Genomic DNA, 27,122 nt, shown 5'->3' with positions numbered 1-27,122 from the left:
TCTTACACTCAAGTTCAGCTGCCAGACACCTCAGCACTTGGTTGTGCCGCCAGGTTTATCTGTCTTGTATTAGGCTGGTCTTGCAACTAACCAAGATGTGCTTGAGGGATGCCGGAACTGGACACAGAGGACAGGCTGGATCCTCTCCCAGCCAAAGGTTTAGGTTTGTAGGAGAGGGCAGGACATCATATGTTGCTCTGATGATGAAGCTCAATCTGTTTGACTCCATGCCCCACAGCTCACTCCGTGTGATTTCCCTCCTCTCAACACCCTCCCACCTCATCCAGCAGTCTAGCTTGGCTTGGTATATTACTTTGGCACATCTGGCTGCTTCTTCTTGGTGGTGCACCTCCTCCACCACCAGGTGCCAGTGTTCAGTTGTAGTAGCCTTTTGCCAGGTAGGTTTCATTGCTTCAAGGCCGAAGCCTCCTCTACTCTGTTGGACATAGCCCACTATGTCCCGGTATTGGAGGGGGGCTTCTGCGTCTAGTACTGCTGCAGCTGGGGTCCATTTCTTCCATATAACCATATAACTATTACAGCATGGAAACAGGGCATCTTGGTCCTTCTGGTCTGTGCTGAACGCTTACTCTCACCTAGTCCCACCTACCTGCACTCAGCCCATAACTCTCCATTCCTTTCCTGTCCATATACGCTATCCAATTTTTTTTTTAAATGACTAATTCAAACTTGCCTCTACCACTTCTACTGGAAACTCGTTCCACACAGCTACCACTCTGAGTAAAGAAGTTCCCCCTCCTGTTACCCCTAAACTTTTGCCCCTTAACTCTCAACTCATGTCCTCTTGTTTGAATTTCCCCTACTCTCAATGGAAAAAGCCTATCTACATCAACTCTATCTATCCCCCTCATAATTTTAAATACCTCTCAACCTTCTACGCTCCAAAGAATAAAGACCTAACTTGTTCAACCTTTTTCTGTAACTTAGGTGCTGAAACCCAGGTAACATTCTAGTAAATCTCTTCTGTATTCTCTCTATTTTGTTGACATCTGTCCTATAATTTGGTGACGATAACTGTATACAATACTCCAAATTTGGTCTTATCAATGCCTTGTACAATTTTAACATTACATCCCAACTACTGTATTCAATGCTCTGATTTGTAAAGGCCAGCATACAAAAAGCTTTCTTCACCACCCTATTCACATGAGATTCCACCTTCAGGGAACTATGCACCATTATTCCTAGATCACTCTGTTTTACTGCATTCCTCAGTGCCCTACCATTTACCATGTATGTCCTATTTTGATTATTCCTACCAAAATGTAGCACCTCACACTTATCAGCATTAAACTCCATCTGCCATCTTTCAGCCCACTCTTCTAACTGGCCTAAATCGCACTGCAAGCTTTGAAAACCTACTTCATTATCCTCAACACCACCTATCTTAATATCATCTATATACTTACTAATCCAATTTACCACCCCATCTTCCAGATCATTAATGTATATGACAAACAACATTGGACCCAGTACAGATCCCTGAGGCACACCACTAGTCACCAGCCTCCAACCTGACAAACAGTTATCCACCACTACTCTCTGGCATCTCCCATCCATCCACTATTCAATCCATTTCACTACTTTGATATTAATACCTAACGATTGAAACTTCCTAACTAACCTTACGTGTGGAACCTTGTCAAAGGCCTTACTGAAGTCCATATAGACAACATCCACTGTTTTACCCTGGTCAACTTTCCTAGTAATCTCTTCAAAAAATCCCTGTTGCTGGAGCAGGAGCAACGCCTCTTACAATTGGGTCCCGAGATTTTTTGATTGTCATTTCCAGCCTTGCTTTGTCACATTTGTATTCCTCCACCAGGCTAGAAATTGGCAGAAATTCCCGTAAAGTCCTATGCTGCTAAGGCATCTCGGTAGCCCAAGCCACTTCCTCATGTGAGTTCACCAGCCTCTCCAGCTGATTTGCATGAGACGTAGTGACCTCATGGTAGTTGGCCACATAGGTCGGGGCAGCAGTCCAAAGTGAAAGCACCAAAGCTTCAACCTCCCTGGGAGAGCTGTGTTGTTGATTAACTTGAGGCCACTGATTGTATCCTGCCTTAGTTCTTCCACCTGCTCGGTGTCTCTGAGGTCTGATGTCACCAACATCCAAGGCTTTTGATGGGCTTCTCCAGGACAGTTGGTATTGGCTCAGATTTGATACGAGACCTTATGTCGGTGAGCCGACCTTTGACAATTGAGATACTGCGAGACTTACTGAGTTTGATCTCCATTTGTGCCCATTTACTAACCCATCCCTCCACTCTTCATCCAAGGGGATATTGCTTTGTGGATCCAGAAATGGCTTGCCCACAGAAGGCAAAGAGTGGTTGTAGATGGGTCATATTCTGCATGGAGGTCAGTCACCAGTGGTGTGTCTCAGGGATCTGTTCTGGGACCCCTACTCTTAGTGATTTTTATAAATGACCAAGAGTAGGGGTCCCAGAACAGATCCCTGAGGCACACCAGTGGTCACTGACCTCCATGCAGAATATGACCCGTCTACAACCACTCTTTGCCTTCTGTGGGCAAGGCAGTTCTGGATCCACAAAGCAATGTCCCCTTGGATCCCATGCCTCCTTACTTTCTCAATAAGCCTCGCATTGGGTACCTTGTCAAATGCCTTTTAATTACGTTAAAAAGGATTGGCTGTTCTGTAAGTAGTTGGTTGCAGGTCAGAAATATGTGGCATATAAGCTGCTTGTAGACTCAACAATTGCCTTCTCTTCATATACAACTGAGGCTTGTAATAAATTTTGTGAAAGTGATGAACAAGGAAGGTGAAGGAGTTTGATATTTGAGACAGAGGTTTCCCAGAATAACTGACGCCAAGATTAAGGAAGGCATTTTTGTCGGTCCACAAATCAAACAGGTCATCAATAACAGGTCATTGGAAGAACTTGTAATTGGTCTGGAGAAAATCGCATGGAAACATTGAAGGATGTTGTTGAAAATGTTCTTGGCAGCCACAGCACTGAGCTACATGCAGCTGGTTGACAACATGCTTCAAGCATACACGGCCATGAAGTGAAACATGTCACTGAAGATTACTGTTCTGCATTCCCATTCTTCCCTGCAAATCGTAGCACTGTCAGTAATGAGTATGGTGAAAAGTTTCACCAGGACATTGCAGTCATGGCGCTGCAATATTCGGGCAAGTGGAGTCCATTAGTGTTTGGCTGATTTAGTGTTGGACATTGATGTGTGAAGCCTCAGACATTGCATACAAATGAAAATCATTGACAAAACATTTTTAGCTTAGATGAACAATTGCAAAGCATCAGCACCATTCGCAACAAAGTGCATTATATTCAATAAAAGTTAATTTCTTGTTTCTCCGAATTCCTACATGATACAGGTAGTCTAAAATGATGTGTGTTCAGCTTCAAGTGGTCTATCATAACTACAAAAAAATTTCTGAGGAACCAACATTTCTGAAAAAATTTGTTGTCCAGTGTATTCAATTTTCAATTCCTTACACTGATTTATACTGATTTATTTGTTGTTTGCTAGAGATTGAGGAACAAAAATCAATGATGAAAAGAGAAGCAGGAATAGGTTTTAGATCCCTCAAGCATAACAATTGTAACTGTTTCTGTATGCTATAATTTTTCCACCTGATTTCATTAACCCTTTATTTTATCCATCGTGACAAAATCTTTTGGAGTAACCTGGATGTCCTTGAATGTAAATCACAAAATGAGAACCATCAGATCTATTGAGTTAGGAAGGCAAATGACATTTCGACCTTTATTGTGAGATGGCTGGTATTCAGAAACGGGTAGTATTACAATTAAAATAAAAGATGTAGAGTTTTTTCTCCCTTTATTTAGATTTGCTCAGTTCGAACAGTAGAAGTGTCAGGCAGGAGAGTTGAATGCTATTCTGGCAGGTAATGAGAAGGCAGGGAGACCTCCGGTTCCCCTGACAACTATACCTGTGATAAGTCCTTCCAGTTGCAGCTTCTAACAATCTGTGTTAGGAGTTGGAGCTGGAACTGTGTGAACACAGGGTCATTTGGGAGGCTGAGGGTGTCATACATAGGACATGTGGAGAGGTACGACCACAAACATGAGAAAATCTGTAGATGCTGGAAATCCAAAGCAACATGCACTAAGTGCTAGAGGACTCTGCAGGCCAGGCAGCATCCATGAAAAACAGTAAATAGTCAACATTTTGGTCCGGGAAGGGTAAAGGGGTCAAACAGTGCAGAGTACCCGTGGCCATCCCCCTCAACAACAGATATATCAGTTTGGATCACTTTGGGGGGAGGATAGCCTAGCAGAGGAAAGTCATAGTGGTCAGGTCTCTCATACTGTGGTTCAGAAGGGAAGAGGGGGCGAAGAGGCAAGCTGTGGTGATGAGGGATTCATTAGTTAGGGGAATAGTAAGGAGATTCTGTGAACTGGAACAAGATTCCCGGATGGTATCTTGCCTCCTAGGTACCAGGGTCTGGGACATCTCGGATTGAGTCCTCAGCATTCTTAAGAGGAAAGGTGAATAGCCAGACATTGTGGTCCATGTAGTTATCAATAACGTGTAGGAAGAGTGATGAGGTTCTGCAAAGGTAGTTCAGGGCGATGGTGTTAAGTTAAAGGGCAGAACCTCCAGGATTCTGATCTCAGGATTGCTGCCCATGCCATATGCTCGTGAGGCCAGAAGTAGTAAGGTTATACCGTTTAACATGTGGTGAAGAAGTTGGTGTAGGAGGAGGGCCTAAGATTTTTGGATCATTGACCTCCCTTCCAGGGAAGGTGGGATCTGTACTGAAGAGGCATTTTGCACCTGAGCTGGAAGGGGACTAATATCCTAGCAGGAAAAATTGCTAGTGCTGCACAGTGGGGCTTAAACTAAAGTTGCAGGGGGTAGGAACCAAAGTGCCAGAACAGTTAGTGGAAAAGTTGTGGAGACAGATGTTAGCAAGACCTCAGACAAAGTCAGGAATCAAAAGGTTATGTAAAACGTGACTGCATATATTTCAATGCAAAAAGTATTGCAGAATAGGCGGATGAGAAGGGCATGGATCAACAACTGGAATTATGATGTTGTAGCCATTAGCGAGACTTGGTTGTGGGAGGGGCTGGACTGGCATTCAGTACTCTGGGGTTCTGTTGTTCTAGATGCAACAGAGCAGGAGGGATTAAAGGAGGGCAGGTGGTGTTATTGATCAGGGGAAATGTCACAGCAGTGCTTGGTTAGGACAGATTGGAGAACTTGTTTAGTGAGGTGTTATGGGTGGAACTGAGAAATAAGAAAGATACGACCACATTAATGAGGGAAAATAATAGATCACCCAAGAGTCAGATTTAGAAGAATAAGTTTCTAGAGAGACCACAGATTATTTATTGCAAGAAACATAAGGTTGTAAAAGTAGGTGATTTTTAACTTTCTACATATTGACTGGGACTCCAATGTCATTAGTTTCAAAGTAAATGTGGGTCTGGTCCACTGGTTGAGATTCTAAATTGGAGAGAGGCCAATTTTGATGGAATCAAAAATGGTCTGGCAGGTGTGGTTTGGACAGACTGTTTTCTGATAAAGGTTTACTTAGTAATTGGGAGGCCTTCAAAAGTGAAATTTTGCGAGCGCAACATTTCTATGTGCCTGTCAGAATAAAAGGTAAAGATAAGAAATGTAGGGAGTCTTAGTTTTCAAGAGATATTGAGGCTCTGGTTAAGAAGAAAAAAGCTGTGTGGCAGATATAGGCAGGTAGGAATTTGGGTGCTTTTGGAATATAAGAAACATGAGAGAATGCTTAAGGTTATCAAGATTGTTAAAGGAAGGCACAGTTTCTCTAGCAGAAAAGATGAAGAAGAATCCTAAGATATTCTACAGATATGTTAAGAGCAAAAGGATTGCAAGGGACAAAATTGATCCTCTGGAAGAGCAGATTGGTAATCCATGTGGAGCCAAAACAGATGGGGGAGATCTTTTAAAAATAATAATTTTTTTGCATCTGTTTTTCCTCAGGACACGGACAAAGTCTATAGAAGTGAGGCAAAGTGGCATCAACTTCATGGACCTTATACAGATTATAGAGTGAGAGGTGTTTTCTGTCCTGAGGTAAATCAGGTTGGATAAATTCCCAGGGCTTGACAAAGTGTTCCCTTAGGCCCTGCGGGAGGCAAGTGCAAAAATTGCTGGGGCCTTAGCAGACATATTTGAATTATTCTTAGCAATAGGAGAGGTACCAGAGGATTGGAGGTTAGACAATGTTGTTCTGTTTAAGAAAGGTTCTAAAAATAAGAGTGGTAGAACAAATTCATAATTCCATAATTCAGGTCCATAATTCATTAAAAGTGGTGTCACATGTAGATAGGGTCCTAAAGAAAGCTTTTGGCACATTTACCTTTGTAAATCAAAGTATTGAATATAGGAGACGATGTTGACATATAGGATATAGACATATAGGATGTTGAAGTTGTATAAGGCATTGGTGAGGCCTAATTTGGAGTATTGCATGCCATTTTGTTCACCTACCTACATCTTAGGGTGATAGGTTAAGAGTGAAAGATGAGAAGTTTAAGGTGAACGTGAGGGTTGTAAGAGTGTGGAGCAAGCTGACAACATAAGTGCACGCAAGCTCGATTTAGAGCTATGAAGGGCAGAGGTCCTGGAGCAGATTGATGGCAGTAGCCAGTTTGTGGTTTTGGCATGAACTAGATGGGCTAAGCTTTTTGTGCTGTGCTGTACTAAAATTCCAAGATAATTGCATGAGTGGAGTCACACGTGGAGCACTGCATTTTCTCTCTCTGTTGAAGAAAGGGTATACCAGTGAAAAAGAGTCAGTTGGCTATTTCCCAGAATGGCAGTTTTGCTTTGTCACAGCAGCTAAAAATATTCAATCCCTATTTGGAATTGCAAAGAATGAGGGACCCTGGGAGGGCATGACAGGAGAGATGCTGAGATTGTTTTCACCATGGAAGAATCATGAAAGATGGTCATTGAAAACCAAAATATGTCGGATCTTCTCAGAGGGTGCTGAACTTCCGGAATTCTCTACATTCTGGTACAAGTACTTAGAAGAGGTGAACACCATTGGAGCAATGGGGAACTGAGGGCTTTGAGGAACTCAAAGAAGAGGAGTTCAGCCCTAGGTCAAATCAACCATGCTAATGAAAGGTAGGGTGGGTTAGACATCTAGCAGCCTATTCACTTATAACTTTCTTTGTGCTTTAATAATAAACATGCCTAAACATCTGCAGACTAATGGGTGGAGTACTTCATTCCAGATTAAAGGATTGGCTTGCATTCGCACAGGGTTCATCCCAGTTACCTATTTGACATTTGCTATCAAACACTGGTTTTTGTTTATTGCTTGGGCTGTTTTACAGTGTGGCAGTGGTAAGGTTTTTGGGTTTGTTCCCTTCTTTCTTCACTGATAGGCAGCTCGTGTCTGGACTCATATTTTACTCTTTGTTGTCACTTGCCCAGTTATGGTAATAGTATAAACTGAGTCTTGGTAGTTGGAACTAAGTGAGTCCTCATGAAGGGTCTTGGCTCGAAACATCAGCTCTTTATTATTTTCCATTGATGCTACCTGACCCGAGTTCCTCCAGCATTTTGTGTTTGTGGCTTTCCAGCATCTGTAGGATCTGTGGGTTTGGTTCAGGTTTGTTTTGTACTCCCACATCAGGAAAATACAAAGTGAAGCAAAGCAAACAAAATGTTGGAAGAACTCAGGTCAGACAGCATCTATGGTCATGAATGAACATTGGATATTTCAGGCCGTGACCCTTCATCAGGACTGGAAAAGGGGACAGAAGAAGTAAGGAGCTGGGAGATGATGGGTGAAAAAGGTAAAGGGCCAGAGAAGGAGAAATCTGATGGGAGAGGAGAGTGGACCATGGGAGAAAATGTCAGAGGAGGGGAACTAGAGGATGGTGATGAGCAGATGAAATGGGAACCAAAATGGGGAATGGAAAGGGAGAGGGTCGGGCGGAGAAATTTCCCTTCCCCACTACCTTACTTAGGCTTTTTCCCACCCCCACCTACCTATTGCCCCACCTTTCAAGCCCTCATGACTATTTCAAGCCCAAAACGTCAACTATTTATTCTGCTCCATAGACTGCCTGACTTGTTGAATTCCTCCAGCTTTTTGTGCATGTTGCTTTGGATTTCCAGCATCTGTAGAATCTCTTGTGATCAGCAAAATATTACTCCAGGAAGTTGTACCTTTAAACTATCTGGGCAGCTGCCTTCCCATTAGATTGATGAGTTATAAAAAGGAAATGCTAGCCTAATAATTATTCAGTTTTGACATTTGAACTTGGTATTGCTGTTTAATGACTATGTTAATCTGATCTGTTTGTTAATACCTCAAACTAATGCACAGTGAAATGTGGTTAGATTGCTTTACATTGCCAGCATTTCCTGTAAATCTGCTTTGTCTTACAGATCTGTTTGTTGACTGGAAACAGAATGCAGATGAGGTTATTGTGAAGTTGAAGCCAGGCGAGGGAAACCTAAAGGTTGATGAGATTGATGCAGCTTTCACAGACTCTGACTGCATCGTTACACTACCAGGTAAGCTGTTGATGCGTGCTGGGAAAGTTGTTGCTGTTTTTAATTGATCGTGTACAGCAAGGAGCAACCTTTGGGACATGGTGGCAGGTGTGTAATGATGAACTCCTCCATTGCCAAGCCCCTGGGTTTCTTTAAGCTTCCTTTGTGCATTTAATTTATCTTTTCCTTAGTCTTTATTACAGAAACTAGTGGTTAGTACAATACTTTGCAGTGCCAGTGACCGGGCTTCAATTCGAGCTGCTGTCTGGAAGGAGTTTGTACGTTCTCCCTGTGACTATGTGGGTTTCCTCCCACATTCCAAAAGTATACAGTTAGGGTTAGTAAGTTGTGAACATGCTGTGTTAGTCCTGGAAGTATGGTGACCCAGCTGATTTGATTTGACACAAACAACTCATTTCACTGTATGCTTCAACATACACATGACAAAGCTGAATCTTTAAGACCTTAATCTTTCACTCATGGGTGCCACCCTCTGGATTTCTCTCGATGTACTTTGCTGTCAACCCTATCCTCCCATCCCCTCCTATTGCTTCTAAACCTGAAGTATTCTGTATCATCCACTTCTATACTGTAATTAAGGCACTGATGTGATGCTGCTCCAGAAGATAATACGGGGAGAAAAAATGAGGTACGAACGCAAGCTAGCCAGAAATATAAAGGAAGATAGCAAAAGCTTTTTTAGGTATGTGAAGAGAAGAAGATAGTTAAGAACAATGTTGGGTCCTTGAAGAATGAATTGGGTGAAATTATTATGGGAAACACAGAAATGGCAGAAGAATTTAATGAGTACTTTAGATCTGTTTTCAGTAAGGAAGACACAAGCAATCTCCCAGATGTATGGATGGGCCAAGGACATAGGGTAACAGAGGAAATGAAACAGATTGACATTCGGAAGGAAACGGTGATGAGAAGACTGATGGGACTGAAGGCTGACAAATCCCCAGGTCCAGATGGTCTGCACCCTCGGGTACTAAAGGAGGTGGCCCTGGAAATTGCGGATGCATTGGTAATCATTTTCCAATGTTCCTTAGATTCAGGATCAGTTCCTGAGGATTGGAGAATGGCTAATGTTATCCCACTTTTTAAAAAAGGAGGGAGGGAGAAAACAGAGAACTATCGACCTGTCAGCCTGACATCGGTGGTGGGAAAGATGCTAGAGTCCATTATTAAGGATGAAATAGTGGCATATCTAGATAGCAGTGATAGGATTGGGCCGAGTCAGCATGGATTTACCAAGGGTAAATCATGCTTGACTAATGGAGTTTTTCGAGGATGTAACCAGGAAGTTAGATGGGGGAGATCCAGTGGATGTAGTGTACCTCAATTTTCAGAAGGCATTTGATAAGGTCCCGCATAGAAGATTGGTGGGTAAAATCAAAGCTCATGGCATTGGGGGGAAGACATTGACATGGATAGAAAACTGGTTGGCAGATAGAAAGCAAAGGGTAACGGTGAATGGGTGTTTCTTGGAATGGCAGGTGGTGACTAGTGGGGTGCCACAGGGCTCAGTATTGGGACCACAGCTGTTTACCATTTACGTTAACGATTTGGATGAAGGCATAAAAAATAACATCAACAAATTTGCTGATGATACTAAGCTGGGTGGCAGTGTGACATGTGATGAGGATGTTAGGAGAATTCAGGGTGACTTGGATAGGCTGGGTGAGTGGGCAGATACTTGGCAGTTGACATTTAATGTGAATAAGTGTGAGGTTATCCACTTTGGGAGTAAGAACAGGAAGGCAGATTATTATCTGAACAGTGTAGAGTTGGGTAAGGGAGAAATACAAAGAGATCTCGGAGTCCTTGTTCATCAGTCACTGAAGGTGAATGAGCAAGTGCAGCAGGCAGTGAAGAAGGCTAATGGAATGTTGGCCTTTATTACAAAGGGAATTGAGTACAAGAGCAAGGAAATCCTCTTGCATTTGTACAGGGCCCTGGTGAGACCACACCTGGAGTATTGTGTACAGTTTTGGTCTCCAGGGTTAAGGAAGGACATCCTGGCCGTAGAGGAAGTGCAGCATAGATTCACGAGGTTAATTCCTGAGATGTCTGGACTGTCTTACGCAGAGAAGTTAGAGAGACTGGGCTTGTACACGCTGGAATTAAGGAGATTGAGAGGGGATCTGATTGCAACGTATAAGATTATTAAGGGATTGGACAAGATAGAGGCAGGAAATATGTTCCAGATGCTGGGAGAGTCCAGTACCAGAGGGCATGGTTTAAGAATAAGGAGTAGGTCATTTAGAGTTAAGGAAAAACTTCTTCTCCCAGAGAGTTGTGGGGGTCTGGAATGCACTGTCTCGGAAGGTAGTGGAGGTCAATTCTCTGGATGCTTTCAAGAAGGAGCTAGATAGGTATCTTCTGGATAGGGGAATCAAGGGATATGGGGACAAGGCAGGAACCGGGTATTGATAGTAATTGATCAGTCATGATCTCAAAATGGCGGTGCAGGCTCAAAGGGCCGAATGGTCTACTTCTGCATCTATTGTCTATTGATAATGTCTTATTACTCTGTATCATGACCTACTGTCAACACTACCCAAGCCCCAAATCTCTCTGATCCTTCAGCTCAGTTGCTTCTCCTCCTAAGTTGCTAAAGCTTCTGATAGTTTGCCTGCTTTTATTATTATCTGCAACTCTATTTAACTAAAACCTCCTTGTTCATCAAGATCTTTTCCTGGGTTTGGTCCCTACTTGTAACTTTTCCATGGCCACTTGTCATCTTTTAATTTTTGTATTCCCACTCTCAGGGTGTTCAATACAATTTCAGAAAGATTGGTGGCTAATTAGTAAGTACCTCACTGTATGGTTTCTTTCTGACCCTTGTGAATCAAGAGAGCTGTTGCATATTGATATCATTAAACATAACAGCACAGAACCAGCCTTTCAACCCACAATGTTGTGTCGACTTTTTAAACATCCAAAGTCAATCTAACCCTTCCCTTCTGCATGGTCCTGCATTTTTCTCTTAGATAGCATGATCTGTCTGCCCCTACCATCATCCTTGGCAGGGTGTTCCCATCACTCTGTGTATACCTCCTACATCCCCCACAATACTTTCCTTCAGACACCTTAAATTATACCCTCTTGTATTAGCTGTTTCTGACCTGGGAAAAAGTGTGGCTATTGAATGAGTCAGAAGGCTTAAAGGGATTATTAGAAAGATCTTAGAGAACGGAAAGGCAAACCAAGGCCGTGAAATGACCTTGGCAAGTTAGGTCAGATAATCCTAAAAGCTGTGTATATCAGAAGCAGGAACTGATTTAGGAGTTGTCTGTATGGTCTTGTGCAGGGAAGGTCATGACCTTCAAATCTGAATCTTTTGAGGAACAAACTTGGGAAATTGATGAAGGCAGAGGGTTAGACGTGATCTACATGGAATTAACATGATCCAGAATGTTAAAACTCAAAGGATTGGAGGCATCTTGACAAAATTATCTTGAAGATGGTATTTAGAGTCAACCCACCTGATCTACACTGGCCAAGGTGCTCATCTAAGCTAGTCTTATTTGCCATGTTTTGCCCATATCCCTCTAACTTAAGGGTTCCCAACCTGAATCCTTTGCCTAATGGTATTGGTCCATGGCATAAAAAGTTTGGGAAGCCCTACTGCAAATCTTTCTTATCCATGTACCTGTCCAAAAGATCTTTGAATATTAATAGAAGTGTAACTTTGAGTGTTTTTCCAACTTGGTTTTTACTAAGTGATGTTCAACAGGAATTGTTGCTGAGGCAAGCACAGAGTACACTGCAGATGCTGTGGTCAAAGCAACACGTACAACACGCTGGAGGAACTCAGCAGGTCGGACAGCATCCGTGGGAATGAGCAGTCAATGTTTCGGGCCGAGACCCTTTGTCAGGACTCGGCCAGAAACATTGACTGCTCATTTCCATGGATGCTGTCCGACCTGCTGAGTTCCTCCAGCATGTTGTAATTGTTACTGAGGCTTTTGTCATGTCTATAAATGAACAAGAATGTAGGTGGTCTGATTAGTAGGTTTAAATCTACACAAGAATAATTGGAGTCATCGAAGTTGAAGAATGTTTAAATAATACAGGGGTATGTAGATCAGTCTGGAAGCTGGGTGGAGTACTTGACGGCCAGGTGGAACCAGCATAGATAAACATGGCAGTAGATATTTAAGGGGTGGGCTAGAAGGGCACACTTTCATTGTTTTCATGTGTACGATACTCGGCTTCTTTTCTAAAACATTTATTCTCAAGCAATAATAAACACAAGAGATTCTACAGATGCTGGAAATCCAGAGCAATACACACAAAATGATGGAGGAGTTCATCTGGTCAGGCAGCATCTATGGAAAGGAATAAACAGTCAATGTTTTGGGCTGAGACCCTTCATAAGGAGCCCTGAAATATTGACTGTCATAATAATCCCTTTAGACCTGAGACGAGGGGGAGTTTCTTTATCCAGAAGGTAGTGAATCTGTGGAATTCTTTGCCACAGACCAGTGTGGAGGCCAAGTCACCTTCAAGGTGGAGGTGAATAGTTTCTTGATTTGTGAGGGCATCAGAGGTTAAAGATAGAAGATAGGAGAATAGGTTTGAGAGTGATTCAGCCTGACCTACTGGGTTCTTTCAGCAATTTGTGTGTATTTATCTTGAGCAAATTACACATGACATTGCTGTTCGAAGAGCCCAATGGTGGAACTGGCAGTTTTTGTGAGAAATGCCACAGCTCATTGAGTTGATTAAAGTAATTAATAGTTATACAGCACACAAAGCCAATGAGTGCCTGACTTCAGCAGAAGCACTGAATATGTATACCCAAGCCAAATGTCCAGAATATTCACAGTGGAATAATCTACTATATACCTGCCATTAATGACTAATGGAATTGGAACCTCTGCTCCATATAAATATGGATGCAATTTATCAGATACCTGACCAGTCTGCATCAGAGCTCACCGCATTAAATGCATAGTCACTGATTTGCTTTGGCTCTTGAATCAACACGCTTAAACATTCAAAATTCTTCCAATATTCTGCACAGCACTGCAGTGCTCTCACTCTGGCCACCTGGTCATTTACAAACAAAGTTTGGTAGGTACAGGATTGGAACCCGGTATGGTCTTCTGCTGCTGTAGCCCATCTACTTCGAGGTTCGATGTGTTGTGCATTCAGAGATGCCCTTCTGCATTTCACTGTTGTAACACATGGTTATTTGAGTCACTGTTGCCTTCTTGTCAGCTTGAATCAGTTTGGTCATTTTCCTCTAACGTCCCATTAACAAGGTATTTTCACCCTTAGAACTGATCACCAGATGTTATTTTTGTTTTTTGTGCCATTCTCTATAAACTCTTACAGACTGTTGTGCATGAAGATCCTAGGAGATCAGTATTTTCTGAGATACAAAAACTGGCCTGTCTGGCACTAACAATCATTCCATGGTCAAGGTCACTTAGATCACATTTTTTCCCCATTCTGATGTTTGGTCTGAACACTCTGCACACTTTTATGCATTGTTGCTGTCATGTGGTTGGCTGATTAGATATTTGCATTGATGAGCAGGTTGGTTATTGAGGGTATATTTAGTGTGTTGTTACAAGAGGTCCAGGTCCAGGTCCAGACAGGCAAAGTGGCAATTCCAGACCAAACTTGAATCATGAAGGATTCTCAACAACTGTGGTAGGACCTGAATGTGAAATCAAGTGAAATCAAGTGACATAGGTCACAATAGGGCTTTGCTCCAGATGACCTCAATGCCTTCTATGCTCGCTTTGACCAACAAAACATGGAGGAACCATCACTAGCACCCACAGCCCCCAACGACCCTCTGATTCTATTTGCTGAGGCCAACGAGTGAGCATTCTTTGGGAGGGTGAATTTACAGAAACATTTGGCCCAGGTGTGGTACCTGGCTGAGTAATAAAGACCTGTGCTGATCAATTGACTGAAGTGTTCACTGTGATCTTCAACATTTCCTTCTGAGGTGCCCACCTGCTTCAAGCAGGTTTCAGTTATACCTGCGACCAAGAAGAATGTGATAACCTGTCTCAATGCACTTACAACCACAGTGATGAAGTGTTTTGAGAGGTTAGTGATGAAACATATCAACTCCTACCTGAGCAGACTTGCGTCTGCTCCAATTTGCCTCCCTGCACAATAGGTCCATAAAAGATCCATTTCATTGGCTCTTCGCACAAATCTGGAACATCTGGTCAGCAAAGATACATACATCAGGATGCTCTTTATCAACTACAGCTCAGCAGTCAATACTATCAATCCCTCAAAACTAATCAATTAGCTTCAAGACCTTGGCCTCAGAACCTCCTTGTGCAATTGGATCCTCGATTTCCTCACTTGCAGAACATAGTCATTTTGGATTAGCAACAACATCTCCTCCACAATCTCCATCGGCACAGGTACATCACAATGCTTTGTGCTTTACACTTATGACTGGGTAAGCTCTGCTCTAGTGCCATACTTAAATTTGTTGATGTCACCACTGTCATGGCTGAATCAAAGGTGATGACGAATCAGCATGAGAGAAACTGAAAATCTGGCTGATGGTTCCACAACAATAACATCTTACTCAATGTCAGCAAGGCCCAGGAGCTGATTATTTACTTCAGGAGGAGGAAACGGGAGGTCCATGAGCCAGTCTTCATCAGGGAATCATCAGAGATGGAGAGGGTCATCAGCTTTAAATTACTAGTGTTATCATTTCAGAGGACCTGTCCTGGGCCCAGCTTGCAAGTGCAATTATGAAGAAGCATGACAGCAATGTATCTAAAACTTCGACAAACTTCTGTATGTGTGTGCTGTATCATGCCCTTGAATGGAAAATCCTACAAACAGTAGGAGATACAGCCCAGTCCATCATGGTTAATTTACACAGAACATTGTCACAGGAAAGCAGCATCCACCATCTCTTGCAGCTACTCTCAGGAAGAAGGTACAGGAGCATTAGGAAACACACTACCAGGATCAGGACCAGCTATTACCCATCAACCGTCAGGCTCTTGAACCAGAGGGGATAACTTCACTTGCCCCATCATTGAACAGTTCCTCCAATCTATGGACTTGCTTTCAAGGAAATTTCATCTCAAGTCAAGCTTACTGTCATTTAACTACATACATGTATATAATATACTTAACCATATTATGTATATAGAAACGAGACGTTTGTCTGAACCAGGGTGTAGAGCACTGTAGTACACATAACACATGATAGCTTATGAAGGTGTCTTCAATTTTTATTGGTTATTATTATCGATTCTTGTTTCTGTTATATCTGCACAGTTTGTTTTTGTGCATTGCTGGTGTCTGCTCTGTTGGTCTTTCATTGATTCTATTATGGTTATTAGATTTATTCAGTATGCCAGCAAAAAAATTAATCTCAGCGTTGTATATGGTGACGTATATGTAACAATAACTTTACTTTTAGCTTATATGATAGTACCAGTTAATTTTTTAATCAATGCAGACTATCTAGGGCAATTTACTAGAGCTATTGGGAGTAGTTTAAACTATTATGACAGGGATGGGAACAAGGGGGATAGAGATGAGGATGAGCCAGCAGGTTTACAAGTAGATACAAGTAACATGAATGTAAGGGAGGATAAGCCAATGACTGAATACAAATACAGACAGAGCAAAGAGTTAAACTGTACCACAGAGGCAAAACTCAAAAAGAGTGAAGAATGCAGTACTGAAGGTGCTGTATTTAAATGCGAGTAACATTCAGAATAAGGTGCACAAACTCATGGCACAATTAGAGATTGATCAGTATGACATTGCGTGCATCACTGAGTCGTGACTCAAAGGACCTTATAGTTGGAAGCTTAACATCAAAGGATATACTTTATATCACAAGGACAGGCAGGAAAGCATAGGCGGTGGTATGGCTCTGTTGGTAAGAGATGGAACTACATCTTTAGAAAGAGGTGACATAGGGTCAGAGAATGTTGAATCTTTGTGGGTGGAGTTACGAAACTGCAAGGGTAATACTACATTATGAGAATCATATATAGACCTCCAAATAATAGCCAAGATGTGGGGTTGAGATTGCAAAGGAGATGGAAAAGGCATGTAATAAGGATAATGTAACAATTCTAATGGGGTCTTCAATATGCAAGGGGATTGGGGAAATCAGGTTGGTGTTGGATCGTAAGAGAGAGAAGTCGTGAATGCCTATGAGATGGCTTTTTAGGGCAGCTTGTTTTTGAGTCTGCTTGGGGAAGTGCTATCTGAGATTGGGTGTTTTGTAATAACCCAGATCTTATCAGGGAGCTTATTGTAAGTATATGGGTAGGTATATGGACAGGAAAGGAATGGAGGGTTATGGGCTGAGTGCGGGTCAGTGGGACAAGGTGAGTGTAAGCATCGGCACGGACTGGAAGGGCCGAGATGGCCTGTTTCCGTGCTGTAATTGTTATATGGTAAGGAAACCTTTATGAGACAGTGACCATAATATGATTGAGTTCATACTGCAATTTGAGAAGGAGAAGCACAAGTCAGATGTATCAGTATCACAATGGAATAAAGGGAATTACAGAGGCATGAGAGAGGAGCTTGCCCAGCTGGATTGGAGGAGGATACTGGTGCGGATGATGACAGAACAAAGGTGGCTGAGGTTTCTGGGAATAGTTCATAAGGCACAGGATAGATGTGTCCCACAGAAGTAGTTCTCAAATGGCAGGGGTAGGCACAATGGCTGACAAGGGAATTTAATATTGCATAAAAGCCAAGGAAAAGGGGATATAAGGTAACAAAGTGAGCAGGAAGTTGGATGATTGGAAAACTTTCAAAAGGCAACTAAAAAAGCAATGAGAAAGGAAAAAATGAAATATGAAAGCAAAGTAGCCAATACAAGCAGTCCCCGAGTTACGAACGTCTGACTTACGGACAACTTGTACTTACGAACTGAGGAAGGAGAATGCCGTCTGCCATTTTAAGTCAGATCGTGACGCTGTCCGCCATTTTTAGTCTTTGCCATTGACACTGTGTTGTGTGTTTAACTGTATATTTGGCTTAAATTGTCCTTAGTAAGATTCACCCTGACCACCCCCCCAACCATTCCGGTCAGCTGGTGGCGCAGTGAGATCAGCACTGGGCTGGAGAATGGAGGTTCGTGAGTTCAATCCAGTGACAGACTGCTCCCGTGCTGGGTTGATGTCGATCCAGTGACTCCTGTACCATCTGTGCCGGGTTGATTTCGAGCTCGCAACTCAACCTCATAATAAAAACACAGCCACCTCCAGTTTAAATTCCAATGCGGAATATTGTGGAGGATCAAATACCCAAACCCAGCACAGCCCCCACTTGTCCCATTTAGCCTGTGTCAGTGTGGTGGTCGTTAGGACCCAGCGGACCTCAGGAGCTGGCGGAGCTCAGGACCTGCCACCCGCAGTGTTTCTGTTCCATTGATGGGAAGTGATCGTGATTGAAAATAAAGTGGAAATAATAAAGTGTTTGGAAAGAGGTGAAACGCCATTGGTCATTGGAAAAGCATTAGGGTACAGTTGGAACAATTTTAAAGGATAAAGTGAGAAATAATGGAGCATTTGAAAGGCCCTGCCCCGATGAAAGCTACAGTTATTAATAAGCAATGCAGTGGTTTAATTATTGGAATACATACGTTTCTTAAGTGTCTTATATGCATAGAAACGTAAAATATATACCATGTATGAAGACAAACGTTTGACTGACGCTAAATAATACCGGATGTACTTGTTCCAACTTACGTACAAATCCGACTTAAAGACAGACATAGGAACGGAACTCATACGTAACCCGGGGACTGTCTGTAATATAAAGCAGGATACTAAAAGTCTTCAGTTATATAAAAAATGGCAGATGAACTTAATTGGTATTTTGCATCAGTCTTCACTGTGGAAGGCACCGGCAGTGTTCCAGTAGTCCGTGGGTGTCAGGAAGCAGGAATGAGTGCCATTGCTATTACAAAAGAAAAGCTGCTAGGCAGACTCAGGGATCTAAAGGTGAATAAGTCACCTGGACCAGATGGACTACATCTCAGCGTCCTGAGAGAGGCTCTGAAGAGATAACGGATGCATTGATCATGATCTGTTTAGAATCACTTGATTCTGGCGTGGTCCAGGAGGACTGGAAAATTGCAAATGGGGGGGCGGGGCAGCAAAAGAAAGGAAATTATAGGCAGTTAACCTAACCTCAGAGGTTGTGAAAGTGTTATTAGTCTATTATTAAGGATGAGGTTTCGGGGTAGTTGGAGACTAATGATAAAATAAGTCAACATCAACATTAAGGGGAATCTTGCCTGATAATTCAGAGTTCTTCTAGAAAGTAACAAGCAGGGAGGACAAAGGAGAGGCAGTGGATGTCATTTGCCTGGATTTTCAGAAGGTGTTTGATAAGGTCCCACACATGAGGCTGCTTAACAAGATAAATCCTGTTGCCATTATGGGAAAGATACTGGTCTGGATAGAGGAATGACTGATAGGCAGAAGGCAGCGACCGGGAATAAAAGGGGCATTTTTTGGTTGGCTGCCAATGATGTTATGTTCCTCAGGGGTCAGCATCAGGACCGCTGCTTTTCACATTGCTTATCAATTATTTGGATAATGGAATTGATGGCTTTGTGGCAAAGTTTGTGGATGATACAAAGATAGGTGGAGGGGTAGGTAGTGCTGAGGAAGCAATGTGATTGTAGCAGGACCTAGGCAAACTGGAAGAATGGGCAAAAAATGTGGCAGATGGAATACAGTGTGGAGAAATGTATAGAAACATAGAAAACCTACAGCACAATACGGGCCCTTCAGCCTACAATGCTGTGCCAAATATATACTTACTTTAGAAATTACCTAGAGTTACCCATAACCCTCTATTTTTCTAAGCTCCATGTACCTATCCAGGAGTCTCTTAAAAGATCCTATTGTATCTGCCTCCACCACTGTTGCTGGCAGCCCATTCCATGCACTCACCACTCTCTGCGTTTTAAAAAAAATCATAACCTGACATATCTGTACCTGCTTCCAAATACCTTAAAACTGTGCCTTCTCATGCTAGCCATTCCAGCCCTGGGAAGAAGCCTCTGATTATCCACACGATCAATGCCTCTCATCGTCTTGTACACCTCTATCAGGTCACCTCTCATCCTCCAGTGCTCAAAGGAGAGAAGGCCGAGTTCACTCAACCTATTGATAATGCATTTTGGTAAAAGGAGTAATAGTGTGGACTGTTATCTAAATTAGGAGAAAGTTCAAACATCAGAGGTGCAGAGGGACTTGAAGTCCTCGTGCAAGACTTCCGGAAGATTAATTTACAGGTTGAGTCTGTGGTAAAGAAGGCAAATGCAATGTTGATATTTATATTCTATTCCCCTTGAAATAAAAGCAAGGAGGTAATGCTGAGCCTCTATAAGGTGCTAGTCAGGCAGTTTTAGGCTCCATATCTAAGAAAGGATGTGTTGTCATTGAAGTGAGTCCAGAGGTGGTTATCAAGGATGATTCTGGGAATGAAGGGGTTAACATGTGAGGATCATTTGGCAGCTTTAGGCCTGTACTCACTGAATTTAGAAGAATACATGGTGATCTCATGAAACCTACTGAATGTTGAAAGAACCAGATAGGATGGATGTGGAGAGGATGCTTCCTACAGTGGTGGTATCCAGACCTAGAGGGCACAACCTCAAAATTGTGGGGCACCTCTGTAGAACTGATGGAATCTGTGGAATGCTTTGCCACAGTCTGCAGTAGAAGCCAAGTCTGTGGGAATACTTAAGGTGGAAGCTGATTATTTCCAAATCGATCAAGGCATCAGAGGATATGGTGAGAAGGCAAGTATATGGGGTTGAGTGGGATCTGGGATCAGCCTTGATGGAATGACAGAGTAGACTGGATCGGCTGAATGGCCTAATTCTGCTCCTATGTCTTGTGGCCCCAACAATGTTGATAGTGAAGGACTTGGCAATGACAAGTTCATTGAATGTAAAAATGTGGGATGAACATGTACTTATAGGCAGATAGTTGACTGTTGTCTAGGTCTTGTTGCATGCAGGTTAAATAGCTTGAATTTTCAGTGGATTTTTTTAACAGAATTAAGTGTTGTTTAGCAACCATCCACCATCCCACCATCTCTGGTTCTGTAATGGAAATCAAGTGAGAGCATTAGGGCTTTGCACACTGTCCTGAGGGATTCTTCTGTGATGGAGCTGAGGTAATTCACCGTCAACAACAAACAGGCTCTTTTATCACATTCAAAGTATGACTCTGGCTGCAGAATATTCTTTCCAGCATGCTGAGGCTTTATAAGGCAATGGTCAGACTGCACTTGGAGTATTGTGAGCAATTTTGGGCTTCTTATCTATGAAAGATGTGCTAGCATTGGAGAGGGTGAAGAGGAGGTTTACAAGAATGATTCTGGGAATGAAAGGGTTAACATATAAAGAGCATTTGACTCTGGGCCTGTGCTTGCTGGTGTTTAGAAGAATTAGAGGGGATCTTATTGAAACCTACGAAATATTGAAAGGCTTCGGTATAATTGATGTGGAGAGGATGTTTCTTATAGTGGGAAAGTCTAGACCAGAAGGCACAGCCTCAGAATAGAGGAACCTTTATTTAGAACAGATTTGAGAAGAAATTTCTTTTAACCAGAGGGTAATTAATTCGTAGAAATTCATAGCCACAGATGACCATGGAAGGTAAGTCATTGGGTATATTTAAAACTGAGGTTGATTAACATTTCGATTAATCGGCTTCAACGGTTACAGGAAGGCAGGAAAATGGGGTTGAGCATATAATAAATGACCCGTGGTGGAATGGTAGACAGACTGGATGAGCTGAATAGCCCAACTCTGCTCCTATGTCTTATGTTCTTAATGAGCAAGTGTACTGGTATACCCAATAAAGTAACCTCTCAGTGCTTTGTCAAGCACCTCAGCTCCATCTACAAAAAAGCAGGATTTCCTGTCCCCATTCCCATTGCAATCTGTCGATCCACGGCTTTCCTTCTGTTACAGTGAGGTTACGCTCAGGTTGAAAGAATGACACCTTGTTTTCCATGTAGGTAGCCTCAAACGTGAAGGAATGAACATCAATTTCTCCATTTTCTGGTAATTTTCTTCCCTCTTCTTCAGTTCCCCAGTCTGACTTCTTACCTCCTGTCGCTTGCCTATCATCTCCCCCTAGTGCTCAACATCCTTCCCTTTCTCCTATTGTCCACTCTCATTCAATTCCATCTTCTCCAGCCATTTACTTTTTACACCTGTTAGCTCCCAACTTCTTACTTCATGCCTCCCTCCCCCACCCACCTGGCTTCACCAAATAGCTTCTGGCTTGCACTCCTCTCTCTCCCTCTATCTTCTTATTCTGTCTTCTTCCCCGTTCCTGTCCAGACCTAATGAAGGGTCTTGACCGAAAACATCAGCTGGTTATTAACTTCCATAGATGCTACTAGATCTACTAGGTTCCTCTAGTATTTCAATCACAAACAAGAAAAAATCTGCAGATGCTGGAAGGCCAAGCAACACAAAATGCTGGAGGAACTCAGCAGGCCAGGCAGCATCTATGAAAAAGAGTACAGTCGATGTTTTGGGCCAAGAACCTTTGTCAGGACTGGAGGAAAAAAGGTGTTGGGGTTAAGGGGGAGGGGGGATAAAGAAACACAACCTGATGGGTGAAACTGGGAAGGGGGAGGTGGGATGAAAAGAAAAGCTGAGAAGTTAACTGGCCAAAGAGAGGTACAGGGCTGTTACAAAGGGGAGATGATGGGCAGTTAAGGAGATAAGGTGATAGAGGGGAAAAGAAAATGGGGAATGGTGAAGGGCAGGAGGGGTGCATTACTGGAAGTTTGAGAAATTGATATTCATGCCATCAGGTTGGAAGCCATCCAGGCAGAATATAAGGTGTTGCCTCTCTAACCTGTGTGTGGCTTCATCGCGTCAATACAGGAGGCCATGGACTGGCATGTCAGAATGAGACTGGGAAGTTGAATTAAAATGGGTTAAAACCTTAATCCACTGGGAGATCCTGCTTTTTCTGAGGGGTGGAGTGTAGGTGTTCAGTGAAGCGGTCTCCAATCTACATTGGGTCTTACTGATATACAGGAGGCCACACCAGGAGCTCCAGATACAGTAGATGACCCCAACAGACTCACAGGTGACATGTGGCCTCACCTGGAAGGACTCTACCATTTCCTGCACATACGCCATCACCCCACCGGGGATAGGGTTCCTTCTGTCCCCACCTACCACCCCCCAGCCTCTGCGTCCAGCAGTTAATTCTGTGTAACTTCTGTCAATGGGATCCCACTACCAAACACAACTCCCTCACACCCCAACTTTTGCTTTCTGCAGGGATCGCTCCGTACATGACTCCCTTGTCCATTTGTCCCTCCCCACTGATGTCCCTCCCTCTTTGCAGTTATCCTTGCAAACGGAACAAGTGCTACATCTGCCCCTACATCTCTTCCCTCACTACCATTCAGGGCCCCACACAGTCTTTGGATAGCTTCCAACCTGATGGCATGAACATTGATTTCTTGAACTTCTGATAATGCACCCGCCCCTCACCAGTCTTACATGTTATCTCCCTACCAGCCCGTCACCTCCCTCTGGAGCTCCTCCCATTTTTATTTTTTCCATGGTCTTCTGTCTTCTCCTATCAGCTACCCCTTTTTCCAGCCCTCTATCTCTCTCACCAATCTCAGCTCTTTACTTCACCCCCTCCTTTCACCCATACCTTGTGTTTTTCCTCCCCTCCCCCCACCTTCTAATTGTGACTTGTCATGTTTTTTTTCTCCATTCCTCTTGAAGGGTCTCGGTCTGAAACATCAACTGGACTCTTTTCAATAGATGCTGCCTGACCTGTTGAGTTCCTCCAGCATTATGTGTGTTTCCTCTAGTATTTTGTGTATGTTACTCTGGATTTCCAGCACCTGAAGAATCTCTTGTGTTTATGAATCACTGAGCATATATGTACTTTGATAATAAATTTACTTTGACTATTAAAGCTCTGCATTCTGTCATAGACAATAGACAATAGGTGCAGAAGTAGACCATTCGGCCCTTCAAGCCTGCACCGCCATTTTAAGATCATGGCTGATCATCTACTATCAATACCCGGTTCCTGCCTTGTCCCCATATCCCTTGATTCCCCTATCCATAAGATACCTATCTAGCTCCTTATTGAAAGCATCCTGAGGATTGGCCTCCACTACCTTCCGAGGCAATGCATTCCAAACACCCACAACTCTGGGAGAAGTTTTTCCTTAACTCCGTCCTAAATGACCTACCCCTTATTCTTAAACCATGCCCTCTGGAACTGGACTCTTCCAGCATCTGGAACATATTTCCTGCCTCTATCTTGTCCAATCCCTTAATAATCTTTTATGTTGCAATCAGATCCCCTCTCAATCTCCTTAATTCCAGCGTGTACAAGCCCAGTCTCTCTAACCTCTCTGCGTAAGACAGTCCAGACATCCCAGGAATTAACCTCGTGAATCTACGCTGCACTTCCTCTACAGCCAGGATGTCCTTCCTTAACCCTGGAGACCAAAACTGTACACAATACTCCAGGTGTGGTCTCACCAGGGCTCTGTACAAATGCAAGAGGATTTCCTTGCTCTTGTACTCAATTCCCTTTGTAATAAAGGCCAACATTCCATTAGCCTTCTTCACTGCCTGCTGCACTTGCTCATTCACCTTCAGTGACTAATGAACAAGGACTCCTAGGTCTCTTTGTATTTCTCCCTTACCTAACTCTACACCGTTCAGATAATAATCTGCCTTCTTGTTCTTACTCCCAAAGTGGATAACCTCACACTTATTCACATTAAATATCATCTGCCAAGTATCTGCCCACTCACCCAGCCTATCCAAGTCACCCTGAATTCTCCTAACATCCTCATCACATGTCACACTGCCACCCAGCTTAGTATCATCAGCAAATTTGCTGATGTTATTCTCAATGCCTTCATCTAAATCGTTGATGTAAATCGTAAACAGCTGTGGTCCCAATACCAAGCCCTGTGGCACCCCACTAGTCACTACCTGCCATTCCGAGAAACACCCATTCACCATTACCCTTTGCTTTCTATCTGCCAACCAGTTTTCTATCCATGTCAATGTCTTCCCCCCAATGCCATGAGCTTTGATTTTACCCACCAATCTCCTATGTGGGATCTGATCAAATGCCTTCTAAAAATCGAGGTACGCTACATCCACTGGATCTCCCCCATCTAACTTCCTGGTTAAATCCTCGAAAAACTCCCAACAGATTAGTCAAGCATGATTTACCCTTGGTAAATCCATGCTGGCTCGGCCCAATCCTATCACTGCTATCTAGATATGCCACTATTTCATCCTTAATAATGGACTCTAGCATCTTTCCCACCACCGATGTCAGGCTGACAGGTCGATAGTTCTCTGTTTTCTCCCTCCCTCCTTTTTTAAAAAGTGGGATAACATTAGCCATTCTCCAATCCTCAGGAACTGATCCTGAATCTAAGGAACATTGGAAAATGATTACCAATGCATCCGCAATTTCCAGGGCCACCTCCTTTAGTACCCGAGGGTCCAGACCATCCGGACCTGGGGATTTGTCAGCCTTCAGTCCCATCAGTCTACTCATCACTGTTTCCTTCCTAATGTCAATCTGTTTCATTTCCTCTGTTACCCTATGTCCTTGGCCCATCCATACATCTGGGAGATTGCCTGTGTCTTCCTTAGTGAAGACAGATCTAAAGTACTTATTAAATTCTTCTGCCATTTCTCTGTTTCCCATAACAATTTCACCCAATTCATTCTTCAAGGACCCAACATTGTTCTTAACTATCTTCTTTCTCTTCACATACCTAAAAAAGCTTTTGCTATCCTCCTTTATATTCCTGGCTAGCTTGCGTTCATACCTCATTTTTGCTCCCCGCATTGCCTTTTTAGTTAAGTTCTGTTTCTTAAAAATTTCCCAATCATCTGTCCTCCCACTCACCTTAGCTCTGTCATACTTCCTTTTTTTTCAATGCTATGCAATCTCTGACTTCCTTTGTCAACCACCATGGCCCCCTTCCCCCCCCCCCTCTTTGAATCCTTCCTTCTCCGGGGGATGAACTGATTTTGCACCTTGTGCATTATTCCCAAGAATACCTGCCATTGCCGTTCCACTGTCTTTTCTGCTAGGATATCCATCCAGTTAACTTTGTACAGCTCCTCCCTCATGGCTCCATAGTTTCCCCTGTTCAACTGCAACACTGGCACCTCTGAGCTGCCCTTATCCTTCTCAAATTGCAGATAAAAACATCATATTATGATCACTACCTCTTAATGGCTCTTTTACTTCAAGATCACATATCAAATCCTGTTCATTACATAACACTAAATCCAGAATAGCCTTGTCCTTGGTCAGCTCTCGTACAAGCTGTTCCAAGAATGCATCCAGTAGGCACTCTACAAACTCTCTATCCTGGTGTCCAGCACCAACCTGGTTCTCCCAGTTCACCTGCATGTTGAAATCCCCCATTACTGCTGCGACATTACCTTTGCCACATGCCATAGAGAGATGCAGAAACATACCTTTCGGTCCCTGAGTGACCCTTGGGCACCCCATTTTATACATTCTTTATTGATTGATGCCAAGCTAGGTTCCACCATTCATCTTCAATTAACCTGTTAATTTCCCTGTCTTTGGAAGATGGGAGGAAACTTGAGTTCTCAGAACCCAGGCAGTCCCAAGGAGAGTATAGAAATTCCACACAGTAGTGATGGTCAGGATTGAACTTGGGCCACTGGCATTGAGGCAGTGGCTCTTCAATCTGTGCCATTGCATGTGCTTTTTTCAAATATCATCAGAAAGGCCCCCTTATCTAGTCAGTCAACTTATTATCAAATTTCATATATGATACCATGTACTCCCTTGTCATTCATTTTCTTGCAGGCATTCATGGGAAAATAAGGAAATACAATAGAATTTATAAAAATCATAAAGACTTAAAAAACAACCAATGTGCAAAGGACAAATTGTGCATAATAAAAAAACTGAAAACATAATTTGTGAAGTGTCTTTGAAAGTAAGCCTATAGGTTGTGGAATCAGTTCAGAGTTGAGGTGAGTGAAGTTCAGGAGCCTGATGGTTGTAGGGTAGTAACTGTTGCTGAACCTGATGCTGTGGGACTTGAGGTTCCCGATGGTCATAGCAAGAAGAGGGTATGGCCTGGATGGTGGGGTCCTTGTTGGATCCTGCTTTTTTTGTGCTTAATGGTTGGAAGGCATTGCCTGTGATAGACTGCTAGATACAAGAACAAATTGTCAAATTCAATTTCTCATTTAGGAGCATGTTGAGTCTGCCCGGTCATATGCAAGCAAATAGCATTTAGAATGAAAGTGAGTCCTCAGACACGAAGCCCGGAACAGATGGAGCAGACCACAGCATCAGTTCAGCACGTAGCAGAGTAAACGTTGTGAAGCCCGGAGCAGGCCTGTAGCCTCAGCCTCTGTGCAGCAAAGTGCAGAGTAACTGTTGCCACATCAGGTGAAGGATGTGGTGACTTTAAAGAGGGTCACCAGAATGTGGCTAAAAGGAGAGGTTGGGTAAACCTGGATTGTTTGCTCTAAAATGGTGAAGGCTGAATGGAGATCT

The 27,122-nt window shown here is 43.0% G+C and overlaps 1 protein-coding gene across 6 annotated transcripts in view; it reads left to right on the top strand.

Annotated features, from left to right (window-relative positions):
• Positions 1 to 27,122, top strand: part of usp19 (ubiquitin specific peptidase 19) — a 217,995-nt gene that overhangs the window by 31,006 nt on the left and 159,867 nt on the right. For all 6 annotated transcript variants that reach the window (XM_059943872.1, XM_059943873.1, XM_059943870.1 and 3 more), the window contains one exon: positions 8,422 to 8,550. In XM_059943872.1, the coding sequence (XP_059799855.1) occupies positions 8,422 to 8,550 (129 nt within the window). The remainder of the gene's footprint in view (positions 1 to 8,421; positions 8,551 to 27,122) is intronic.

The sequence above is a fragment of the Hypanus sabinus genome, chromosome 19 (assembly GCF_030144855.1).
Source record: "Hypanus sabinus isolate sHypSab1 chromosome 19, sHypSab1.hap1, whole genome shotgun sequence".
NCBI classification, from domain to species: domain Eukaryota; kingdom Metazoa; phylum Chordata; class Chondrichthyes; order Myliobatiformes; family Dasyatidae; genus Hypanus; species Hypanus sabinus.
Note: the sequence above shows the minus strand (reverse complement) of the source record. Positions and strands in the feature narration are given on the sequence as shown.